This window comes from Ictalurus punctatus, chromosome 8 (assembly GCF_001660625.3).
Source record: "Ictalurus punctatus breed USDA103 chromosome 8, Coco_2.0, whole genome shotgun sequence".
NCBI lineage: Eukaryota > Metazoa > Chordata > Actinopteri > Siluriformes > Ictaluridae > Ictalurus > Ictalurus punctatus.
This window is the reverse complement of record NC_030423.2, coordinates 22,173,508-22,186,625: the sequence shown is the minus strand read 5'-3', so window position 1 is coordinate 22,186,625 and position 13,118 is coordinate 22,173,508. Positions and strand designations below refer to the sequence as shown.

General features: G+C 41.0%; 1 protein-coding gene across 3 annotated transcripts in view; it reads left to right on the top strand.

Annotated features, from left to right (window-relative positions):
- Positions 1 to 11,188, top strand: part of poc1b (POC1 centriolar protein B) — a 44,746-nt gene extending 33,558 nt beyond the window's left edge. For all 3 annotated transcript variants that reach the window (XM_047157292.2, XM_053682065.1, XM_047157293.2), the window contains exons 11-12: positions 8,453 to 8,668; positions 10,592 to 11,188. In XM_047157292.2, the coding sequence (XP_047013248.1) occupies positions 8,453 to 8,668; positions 10,592 to 10,738 (363 nt within the window). In that variant the 3' untranslated portion in view covers positions 10,739 to 11,188. The remainder of the gene's footprint in view (positions 1 to 8,452; positions 8,669 to 10,591) is intronic.
- The last annotated feature ends 1,930 nt before the right edge of the window (positions 11,189 to 13,118 follow it).

Sequence of the window (13,118 nt, the reverse complement as noted above, 5' to 3'; positions counted from 1 at the left end):
ATATGTTTAATATAGCCATTCTGTAATAGCCATTTCGTTATCTCCTGCCCATTATTGCTCCTCTAAAAGCATATGGGAAGTGGATATGACCGCATGTGGCATGAAGAGCACACCGGATGTGCTGGACTGTTCAAACACGGCTGAATGAGGTGTCAGTGGGCTGTATTATATCTGCAGCAGATAGCGGAGCTGCCCGAGTCACAGCATACTGTTGACCCTGATGTTAATGATCGGATCACTGGGTTAAACAGTAAACCAACATTAGCTTTCTGTCTGAGCCTGGAGATTTCAACAGAATCAGTCTACATTTCATGGTGTATGAATAGTTAGCTAAAACTATAATTATTTAAACTATATACTGAAATACTAAGAAAAACTAGCGCTAACAAACGATATCAGATAAAAAATGACTAACCTAAACAAAAAGTAGACATGAATTCAACAAAAAAACTACATTACGAGACCTTGAGTAGGGTTTCCGCGGGGGCGTTTTTTTGTTTTGTTTGTGTCCTATTCAGAGTCTGGAAATGAGTTACATCCTTTAGTTGAATGCAGCAATAAAATGAGTTTATATAATTAAAATGCTTTACATTTAATCAGATACAACACTGACTTTTTACCTAACTAAAAAAAAAAAAATCAAAACCACACGGCCTGCATTTGAGTTTTTCACTTTGCCTTTTTTTTTTTTTTTTTTTTTTTTTAAACCCTTTCAACAAATGAACATCGGCAGAGTTCAAAAACAGATCTCCAGCTTTAACATGGTGTGCTCTTTCCTCTTGAATACATGAGCAGACCATATTTTCTGAATCTGCTCCTGGACATGTCCCCTCTCTCGCTCTCGCTCTCTCACTCACTCTCTCCCCCACTCTACATCTCTGACCCCCCACTCAGTCCACCTCTCAGCCTCTTAACGGAAGGCAGTAACGATCCATTACCCACAGGCGGAACGGTGACATCAGTTTCTCGAAGACAGGCGGATTTAATTTCCTGGCCTGCATCCGCTGCGTAATGCTGCGCTAATGGCTTCCTGTTCTGAAGCGCCACAGCAAGCGTTAATTTGTATCTGCCATCTGAGCTCACCTGGTCTGGCGCCCGCCTCTCCAGGCCATAAAACACTCACCGACACGGTGTAGTCTACGCATAATCATCGTTACCTCTCATTCTTTCATGTCACGCAAAAGAAAAGCTCATGGTTTTATGAAGTACGTGTGTGATCGTGCGATTCAGCATCATCCCATGATGACATGTTGTTTATTAGTGCACCGTTTTATCTCTTCACTCTGTGTGAAGCGTTCTCACTTCACAGTTTCACTGCTTCTCAGCAACGAGTCGTTCCATATTTCTTCTCCTGTATCTTCTTCCTTCAGGAAATGGTATGAATGTCGGAGGCTGTCTCTGCCTGTGCCTGCTAACATATTATCTCTGTTTATACGGCACAGTCAAGTGGCTTAACCTCCACCGTGATATGACTCATCTGCGCTAATGTCTTTATATAAGGAGCTAAATTTCCCTTGGATGCGAGCCAGAAATGCTGGTTGGTTTAGCTTATCCTGGGTTTCTGACAAAATGGGTTTCCTTACAGGATTCAGACAATAACCAGCTCCTAACAGCAGACATAAGCATTTTTAGGCTTTAGGTTATCCAAGAGCTGCATCTTCTCATCACGACCGAACAGAGTCGGTATGAGTCATTCAGCGAGGATTTTATGTGCACAATTGTGTAGGTCCATCTGCTCGCAAGACTGTTTCTATGATGTGACATGTTAAAGGATGAAATAAAAACATCAGGATAATGACAGCACTTGTTCGTGAGGAGAACATTTAGCGATGCTTTGATTCTGAGCAATACTTTATCGCCTCGTGATTGAGTTAATCGCAGCCAGCCCAAACAGCTTACTGAATATCTGGAGCAATTTGTGTGTGTGTATGTGTGTGTGCGCACACACTCTGGCTTGCTCGTTCTCTCCTGATGACTCATCTTCTCAGTGGGATCTCGGTGACAGACTGCGTTTCACACAGGAATTTTGTCAAAATTCGCCTGTTTTTTTTTTTTCCCTTTTTTTTTTCTTTTTCTTTTTTTTTCCTCCCACTTCGCCCATTTCCATAGAGGAATCTCCCCCCCGTTTCATTCAGCACTAATCACCAGGCTAATATTGGTGCATTATCTGCCTGTGCTGCTCTTTTTCTTTCCTGTCTGTTATCCTGTGTTTCCTCACAGATATGTTGCTTGCCATCTCTCGGATAAGCAGTTTGCTCGATTGCGTAAGAGCGTCATATCCTGTGACCTGGTCTTTCACTAGGTGCAGGAAACCGATAATAATGCAGCTTGACAAACCGGCCAGAGTGAGAAAGACAGAGAGCAAGCATTAATTAGAGAAAACGAGAGTTGCACACGATCATCACGGTACAGGTTTCATTTCTTTAACTGCACAATTCTTTTAACACGCTACAGTAATCCCATTCAAAGTATTGCGTCATGTGTAAGTCACAAAGCTGATAGTCAAACAGTACAGTTTTTATGGCACCTGTGGAAGTTTATGATATTTATCTGCCGTGGATCCGGTGCAGAGAAAGTTGAAGCCAAAAGGAAGGTGTTTAGGGAAGGAAGGCTGTTCTAGATAATGAACAAAAACGAACACTCTCTGGCATCAGAATTGAGAATTTTGTGTACTCTTAAGCATTTTGGTTTTAATAACTCGTATATAATAAGCAGCATGTAAGTAACAGTTGTGACATTTAAATAATTTCTGTCAAAAAGCAGGTTTCAGGGTCTCATCGAGTCATGGTCCTCTTTTCTCAGTCCCAGAAAGCTTCAGATGGCTGTGGCTCACTTCCCCTGGCAGGAAATGGCCTACATTCAACATGACAAGTGTTGGTTTCACATTTCCGCAGTACTCGCCAGAATCGGCGGTCATCTCCGCTTGCTTCACTCAGCAAAAGCAAAGGCAGCTCACCAAAATATCTGTGAAGGCAGCCGTGATTGAATAGGATGTTGATTTCTGACTTGCTGTGGGTTAAACAAGGTCTTGATCAAGGACTCGCGTCATATTGCTCTACGCCCTTAACACTGATCTTATCTTTAAGATAAGATTTTTGTTTTTGGTTTAACATGTATAAACATGAATATACAGTATACATGTTCAAGGCAGCTTTGGTTGCATCTTGATCCGTTTTGAGAAGTACAGGAAGGAAGTATATGCTGCATGCACACCAAAATGAAATGTAATGAGAGCAGTGAGTGCAGCCAGAGAGGAGCTTTAACTCCATTAGGCTCCCCTGAGCAGGTACTCCACACAGCGGAAATCGGACTTTGATCTGCACCGAAGCTGATAAAGAGGCAGAGAGCGAGTGGCTGAAGGCTGAAATGAACTTGGCGGTCGGATAAGGGAGAGGGCGACGGGTCAAAAGCTAATGCTGCCTTTGATTTCAATAAAGCTTCCTTGTACTGGGAGTGCTCACTTTAATGCCATTACAGGGCGTCCTGTGACAAGGGAAATGTTCTCGTCTCCATCACAAGACAGGAGGCGTTACGCTCCTAATCACTTAATGTGTTTGAGTGAATGGAATTGAAGGGGAAAGCGGTTCCTGTGTTCCTTTGTTCCTGTGTTTCTGCGTGCTGCCTCGACTACTGTTTCATGGGAACTTATTGACCTTTTTGTTTACCCTGACTAATATAATTTTTTTTCTCGTTTTCATAGAAGCACAATGGTTGTGTTCTCTTCAAGTATTATAATAAAAGTGTCATTTTATCACTCCAAATAATAACACTTTAAGGGAAATTATGCAGTGAAGAATTATCTTGGGGGGGGGGGGGGGTCAAATCATCTTCTGAAAATTTATATATATATATATATATATATATATATATATATATATATATATATATATATATATATATATATATATATATATATATATATATATAATTTATATATATATATATAATTTATATATATATATAATTTATATATATATATATATATATATATATATATTATTTATTTATATATATATATATATATATTTTATATATTATTTATATATATATATATTTTATATATTATTTATATATATATATATATATATATATATTATTTATATATTATATATATATATAAAATTTTCATCACAAATACTCTGCTCTCATGGATATCAAACCATTTCAAACAACACATTTGTTTAACATTTGTTAAATATAGGTGTGCAACAATTATTGGCACCCCTATGAATTGATATGAGAAAAATATATTTGAAGTGTATTCATATTGATATTTTACATTTTTTTTTAGTACACCTGGGTGACTAGGAACAGGAAATTGTTCACTCGTGACTTCCTGTTACATAGGGGTATAAATATGAGGTAACACACAGGTCAAATGCCCTCTGTCATCCATAACAATGGGAATATAGACCAAGGAATATAGCTGTGATGTGCAGCAAAAGGTTGTTGAGCTTCACAAAATGGGAAGTGGCTTTAAGAAAATAGCACAAGCATTGAAAATGCCCATTTCCACCTTCAGGACAATAATTAAGAAGTTCCAGTTAACTGGAAATGTTATGAATCAACCTGGAATTGAACGTGTCTATATTGTCTCGACATACTGTGAAGAGGATGGCTCGAGTGGCCAAAAAATCTCCAAGGATCACAGCTGGAGAATTGCAGAAGTTAGTTGTGTCTTGGGGTCAGAAAGTCTCCAAAACTACAATCTGAAGTCACCTACATCACCACAAGCTGTTTGGAAGGATTTCAAGAAAAAAGCCTCTACTCTTATCCAAAAACAAACTCAAGCATCAAGTTTGCCAGACACTATTGGAACTTCAAATGGGATCGGGTTTTTGTGGTCAGATGAAACCAAAATAGAGCTTTTTGGTAATAAACACAGAGGTGGTTTTTGGCACACACAGAGAGGTAGCCATATGGAAAAGTACCTCATGCCCACGGTTAAATATGGTGGGGGCTCTTTAATGTTTTTGGCTGTTTTTCTGCCAGAGGACCTGGACATTTTGTTAGGATACATGGCATCATGGACTCTATCAAATATCAACAGATATTAAATGAAATCCTGACTGCCTCTGACAGTCAGGATTTGGTTGGATCTTCCAGCGGGATCCAACACATACATCAAAATGAACACAAAAATGGTTTACTGACCACAAAATCAAGGTCCTGCCATCGCCATCCCAGTCCCCTGACTTGAAACCCCTAGAAAACCAATAATAGTTGAACACCTATATTTCACAGATTTTTATTTTTTATTTTTTTTAATAAACCTGTGTTTTGTTTGCAGTTGTTTGATATCCATGAGAGCAGAGTATTTTTGTGAATTTATAAAAATAAAGACCATTTTTCACGGCCTTCTTTGCTCTTATTTATCAAGGGTGCCAATATTAGTGGAGGGCACTGTTTATATTATACACAGAGCAAAGCACCACTCCTGTAACCATACTGATTTTGTTTTTCTACATTCCCACACAGCAGTACAGGTTTTCCTTGAGATTAAACGCTTATCACCGGTTTTAACTAGCCATCTGATTGGCTGTGGTCCATTCACTGGCTGAGAGTTGTTTTGGGGAGCAGTGATTTTTGTACCTAGTTAATGAAAGCCTCCTTTCTCTTTCCCCCCCTCTTGAAGTTAATTATACAAATAAATGCAGCTTGTCATGTTGCCGAGCAATGGAAAGTATAAACTACCTTGCCTTGAAGACTTCCCCATGTTGGAAAACATTTTTTTAAAGGTACAGTTTGACTGACACTGGAGCCTCCTTCCATAAACTTCACCATATCAACAGACCTTTTTTTTTTTTTTTTTTTTTTTTTTTTTTTTTTTTAAATCTGTTTATATACAGTGTCTGTTGGATAACTTGTGAATGAGCTGTTACAATATTAGAATGGGTGCATTAATATATTCCTGACATTTAGAGCTGCTGTTATTATAAAAATGAATCAACACCTTCTGCCCTGTCAACAGCACTCGGGTATAATGCATGTCCACACTGTGACCGTATTCTAATTTTTCATTTCTTAACCGAATAAAAAGGAAAGAATGTCTATACCTAAAATGCACAGTTTGCCATTGTATAATCTTGATGTCTGTTGGTCTATTAGTGCAAAAGTGTGAACAGGAGGTTTTTGCTTCACTTGCAGGCATTAAATCAGCCGCACATTCCCAGTAATGTCAAGAGGATACTGCGGTGAAGAGCCACGTGACTGAGTTTTCGTTTTATTAATGGGGCTAGGAGAGGACACAATTCTCCACGATTGCTCTGATCTCTCGTAACGTTCCATTTCTGGGCCGCAGCACGACGAGCCGTGTGATATTTCAAAGGCTTGTCTGGGCTTTTCTGTGAGGCTCAAGGAGCTCATAAATATTCCCATTGGCTCAGTGCAGACCAAGTACCTGTTTAGCAGCCGCCAAACCTGTTGACATAAATTATAGCTCGGCCAACATAATGGCCATGGGTCTGTCCTCAGAGCTGAATGATTATGTTCAAGCTATAATGACCCACCTGTGCCCACTTCAGTCCCTCTGAACACACTGTCAGGATCGTACCATCACCTGACTATATATGGTGCTCAGGGTTATCGTTATATAACCACACTCTCCTGGTCATGGTGCTGCATGAATGACTGTGTGGAATTGAATGGCTGATTTTGATGGGTTTGAACAAATTAGGTCAAATGACCGTATGCAATGTAGGTTTCACCCATAATGGTGATGACCAACAGAATGCTTTCAAAAGGCCATTCCTAAAAGTAGTGTCGTGCAAAAAGTATAGAAAATGGTTAACAATTAACAAGTTCTTATTTTTTTTCTAATTCATTTTTAAGTGGCAAAACAGGGAAAGAATTCACCCTATCATCAGGATAACACAAGTTTGAATATCAATGCCACAAGCATCCATGGCCAAGAGTCCAGGAGAGCAAACCTGGCTTCCTGGGAAGGAATCTCTGTTCCTTTCCACCATCTAATCCGAGTGATATTAGACAATCTTGGCATTCTGTGAGCTCATGTATTCAGAAGACGGCAGTTAACGTCGTCTTCAAGCATTTTCAGCTGTGTGATGGCAGATTTGCACATATTTTAGAGGAAGCATGTGTTGCCTTCACCGGGGAGGATAAAGCGTATGCATGTCTTCCACTGTGAAATGTTGTCTGATCCCAAGCCTGGCCATTGGAGACTCAGAGCCTTGGAGTTTGAATGTTCTTCAGTTGTCACCCACTTTTGTAGGTTGATGCTACACAGAAAGTGCACGTGTCCTACTTTTTTACCTTTCAACACAATAGACCTAGTCATAAGTCCCTGCTTGATGGACATTTGATTGGCAGCCAGGCAATCCCCATTATCTTCGCCCTCCTTTTCTGCCTCATTGCACTTGAGCTTCCTGTGTTGATGAGGTGGAGAGGAAGAAACAACAACAACAAAAAAACCCAAGAGGCAGCCAGGTCTGGAAAGCAAGGAGCTCACAAACGAGGAGAACAGATGTTTTCCAGATGTGGCCTGCGGCTGCAGGAGGGACCCTCGAGCTGGCTGGGTTACACACTGGCTGCTTTGTTCGCCCCCTCCTCCTCAACAGCCCTCTTCCTCTCCCAGGCCATGCTTCTGTCTCTCCACCGCTGGCCTTTGAAGTCAGGACACGACGCAGGAAGCAAGGAGCTGCAATCGATTTTTCTTCCTGTATTAGAGCAGGAATGTGTAGGCAACCCTCCCTCCCCCTCCCTGTTCAAGTCCTCCACGTTGTTGATGAGCCGTGTCTTGGTGCTGCTTGGCCCACAGGGTCAGAGGCCCTATACATTTCCAGAACTAGCAACATTTCAGCAAAACCACCCACTAGAACAGGTGTTGGGACATTGGAACCTAGTGGCAGAGACTCCTTCGTGTCTACATGTTTCAGGTTAATTAAGATGTCCACCGAACTGATGGACAGATGTCTTATTCGACCAGTCAGGTTCTCAACTAGCGCAACAGCAAAGCATTCACTCTGTTTTTGCAAGGTCGTGAGTCTGAATGTCAAGACGATAGAACAGCCATCCAGGAGCCCAACAGAGCAACATTCCCATGCTTTCTGGGTGGGAGGGATGTCATACTCTCTCCCCTGATAGTCAAAACGGCATTAACCAATCGTGGGCATCTGTGATTTCATGAATGTGTTGGAGGGCATTAAACCCTTTCGCCAATGTTCAGCTGCCCCATGATGTAGCATGTGCAACAGTTTGAAAGGATGCAGTGGCTGGGTTCATGTGTCTCAGAGGAAGCATTTGTTAGCCTTACTATTTAAGGGAAGAAATTAGCAACGATATAAACTGGGGAGAAATGAGGGCGGGGGGAAAATGAGCAGTCAAATCGACCTTTTCAATTAAAATGATCAGATACGCTCCCATCCAATCGGCTTCCCTCAGTGGTCTCGCTTCTTCTCACGGTCTTGTGTTTCCTCATTTTACTGTCGTTTAGGCTGCAGGTAGGCACACAAGTGGGATCAGAGAGCATCCCAGCACCAGCGCAGGCTTAACCTCCATCTTTACTCACACACAACACCAAGAGGAAGCCAGAGAAGAGGAAAATCTGGGGCCAGGGGTCACAGACTTGCAGGAGGAGCGTGCTGGAACTTCGCCAGCATTGAGAAGTACATTGGAGCACATCGTTCAGCAGCTGGACATTCTGACTCAGGTGAGCAGTACACCCTTTCACTCGGGTTACTTTCTCTTATCCTGTAAACTTTATTATCCTGTTGGTGGATTTGCAGACATGCTTTCAACTCAAGGACAAAGTACTTTTCATAAAAGCGAACATGTAAAAAGACTACCAAACCTGCACAGAGTAATGTAGTGACTTTCTCCTGCAGTTTCTTTCTCTTTTGAAATGTCTGCTGAGTTTCAGGCTCTTCTCACATTTCTCTTGCTCTTACCTCACATGTGCCGCTTTTCCGCCGCAGGAACTTACCCCAGGAACTAGGGACTTTGGGGGGTACTCGGTGTGTTTCCATCGCACGGACCAGGGTCTAAATTAAGTTCCGGGTAAAATATTTAGCCCTCGCAAAGTACCCAAACGTGGTACTTTTTTCAAAAGCCAGGAATTTTGAGGGGTGGGACTTGGGTGCTGAACATTCTGATTGGTTGAGTGCACACAGCCTTTTTTTTTCTCCAACCACCATTTTTAAAAGTCTGTCGCGGTACGTACAGTAACAGTTGTTTATTGCGATTTGAATCAGATGAGGTTCGGGCTTTATTAAGTAGGTATGCCGAGGACGAAATACAGCAGGAATTGGAAACGGCGACCCGCAATGAAAAAGTATACTTAAAAATATCAAGTGGGTTAAATGAGCTGGGCGTTGTTCATACAGGAAAACGGTGCAGAGAGAAGCTCGTGCGCACGTTCGTTTCCGTCATCTCAGCAATAGCTGATAAAATCCAATTGCTTGGTTGAAGTCTAGAATTACAAGTATTCAGAATTCGCTTTACTACCACTGCATGTTCTCAATTACCTCTTTAGCAAAGATACATCACCATCAACAGCACAGCTTCAATCTCCTCCATGCTTGCTGTTGTTGCAGTGTTATTATCAGATTTCAGGAAATAGACTGTCTGTTTTTAAAACACGATCCTTTTCGATTTCCTTCCGTGACTAGGAATCGAACCCAGGCTGCAGCAGTGAGAGCACTGAATCCTAACCACTAGACCACCAGTTAAACTCATTTGGTACTGATCAAATGTTTGTGTTCCAATCAGATCCTACTACGTGTTTTTATGAGCCGAACAAACTTTTTACATTATTACATATATTATCGTTAAAATCAACTTTCTTTGTGTCAATAATCAGTTTGATTGTAGCATACTTCGACGCGTCATATCTTCGCCGTGGGCTTGTCATGCTCAGTCGTACGTCACCGGACTAATTTGCCTGATTTTCACGGTACTTTAGACCGCGATGGAGACGCAGACAACAAAGGTCTGGAGGAACCCGATAGTCCCTTGGAAAAAAAAAATGTTCCTGGGATTAATTGTTCCGTGTAATTTCAGTGGAAAAGCGGCTATTAAAGCCAAATGCAGTCAGACATTCATGCTCCTCATGTTGCTGTTGCTCTTTTGCATTTCCAGTTCTCATCCCACAACCTCCACAGGACTCCAGCTACCTTCATGACTAGCGTTATGGTGATAGGATATGAACACCTGAGTATAGTTCTGGATTTAGATTAGTACCACACTGTCTAGTAACATTATGCAATCTAAAATGGACACCGGGGGTCTCAGCCATGCGCACGCATAGTTCGGGATTCAAATTAGTAAACGTACCACATTGCCTTGTACCATTATGCATCAGGGAGATAAATCCCAAGTTACGGATAGTTCTAGATTCAGATTACATTTACATTCGTAGCGTAATCGTACCGCACTGTGTGGTGGAAAAAAGATCTATTGAGTTCTACTGTCTGATATGAGTGATTTCAGATTAGTTTTTGTGTGCGCCTAGATTTTGGAGTGTTTTAAAATTATTGTTGTTAAAATGGTATTTTGCAGCTGTATTAAATGACCGAGTTTTGAATTGATATCAGTGGTGTATGGCACTAATTAGCATGAACCGTTTGTGTTTCAGACTGTGGCTGTACTGGAAGAGCGTCTCACGCTGACAGAGGACAAGCTGAGAGAGTGTCTAGACAACCAGGCTGTTATCCTGGAGCAGATGCAGCAGCAGGATGAGTCGCGCAAAGAGACGGGAGGCGCTGAGAGTCCAGCAGTTTGACACGTGTCCAATCATCAGCTTTCAGGGGTCATTGACGTTGTTTTGGAGTATGAGACACACACCCTCCCTTTTAACACTTGGGAACTTTGTTCAGCTTCAAAACGCAAGAAAAACAGAAAGAAAAGGAACGGAAGGAATTGAAGGAAAAGCTGAATGGAGGTCAGAGGGCAGTGAGGGGTTAGAACGGGGAGGATGTTTAAAGGATCCTGTAGCGGTCTCTCCCAGAAATTCATTAACTCCCTGCGGATGAGACGGCTGCAGCTAGGAAAACATCCCGGCCTTGTTTTGACAGCAGCTGAGAGGCGGCGTTCTTCACGACACGTCGGGAGAGAGACGGACATCTCCTTCTCTCTCTCTTTCTTTCACTTTCTCCTCGTTTGTCCTCATCTGTGTATATGTAACTTCTGTGTACATTTGATATTTTGTACAAATAAATGAATGAAAGCAGTATGCTCATTGTGAAAGACTGCGCTCATTGTTCATGTGTGTGAGGTGAGGCCAATTTTCCTTGTGCCACATTGTATAGTGACCTCACCAACACCCAAAACTTTTATATTATTAATTCTTACCATTTCCATAAAAAGCCTATGCTTCATAAATGGAAAGATCGACCCCACCTACACAAAGCATCGAACAAACTTCGAATGACTAAGTTTTCTTTTGAACATTTACAGTTGCATTTAATGTTGTGCAACATCTGCAAAACAAGTTCCTGTTCTCACTTGCGTTATAGCAGCTATAAACAGGCGTTAGCTCACCAGCCCCTCTCTTTTGACGGGAATAAAATAAGCAAAAACAAAAAAATATCTAGCTTTACAGGCGGCTGTGGTTCAGGTGGTAGAGTGGGTTGTCCACTAATCGTATGGTTGGCGGTTCGATTCCCGGCCGAAGTGTCCTTGGGCAAGAGATGGTTAAAAAAAAAGCGCTACATACGTGCCAACCATTTACATTACTTTTCGTTCTACCAAGAAACTATGAAATGTACGTCTGTGAGTTCATGTATGTGGAAGAGGGGAGAGAGCACGGTCCTCGGAGTGTGTTATATGTACAGTTTCATTTTGATTGCTTTTTTCTGTTTGTCCTTGTATTCATTTTTTATTATTATTATTATTATTTATTTCTCTTAAATGCATCAAAAAGCATAGAGTATGAGTATAAAATATCGTGTATAGTCAGACCAAATCAGAATGTCATCAAACAAACAAAAAAGAGAGAGAGATAAACAGACCAAGTTGTTGTGCACAGAGACTCTCTCAGCCGTCCGTGTTTACTCTCTCCTGCAGCCGTGTGGTTTTCCTCTGGTGTCGAGGTGGAGCGGAAGTGGGGAGAACAGAGGCACAAAAGTTTCTGCACCTCGTGTTTGTTTTGGGTGCCACATCCTTCCCCGTTCTTGTTCTTTACTCCTCTTCGCCCTCTTAAACTCTCACCCTCAGACATGAAAACAAACACCCAAAAAGTGTTTGTTTTGTTTCTTTCTTTCATTCGTTCAATTTGTGCTGCGAAAAATAATCGTCTATAATCTTTATTAATTGTATACAATCTCTCTCTCTCTCTCTCTCTCTCTCTTTATATATATATATATATATATATATATATATATATATATATATATATATATATATATATATATATATATGAGAGAGAGAGAGAGAGATAGGGAGATTATATATAAATAGATATATATATATATGAGAGAGAGAGAGAGAGATAGATGTTCGCTAAAACTTTTTTTTTTTTTTGTGAAAGAGCTTTTGCAGTTCTGCTCTGCAGGCTTAACATAAGAACAAACACTCAACATGTGACTCTTGTTTTTGTAATTACCCCCCCTACCAGCTTCTTAAACACTTCCTTCCAGACACAAACACACACAGAGCAGGTGTGCCCCGTGACCTCCTTGCGTCTTGTGATGAATCCGCAATACTTCTGCATTTACCGAAAATTTCGGTTTTGTCAGTTGATGTTGAAAAAAAAAAAAAAAAACTGCCTCAGAGGCAATAACCTACTTTCTAATGACCTAACTTCCTTTCTTTTCTTTTTTTTTCCCCCCCAATCGTTCAATTTTCGTAAGTGTTAAAACAAAGAAAGGAAACGTCCTCGCATCTTAAACGTTATCTTACGTGCAAGGAGTTCATTTTCATGTTCGTTTTATTTTGCCTGTCATTGTCTACGTTGGTTGTGAAGCCGTTATGTTTACATACCGTGTAGTTTTTACGCGGATTCCTAAGAAACTTTAAATACTGGCAACAGGAATCCCTTACAAAAACGATAAATTACGATGACTTTTCCTTGCATTTGGAAAGCGGAAGACTTTTACCGTACCGTGTCTACAAACCTCCGAGCCTTCATGCGTTCTGTGTGCTGCGTTCTGGAGATTTCACAC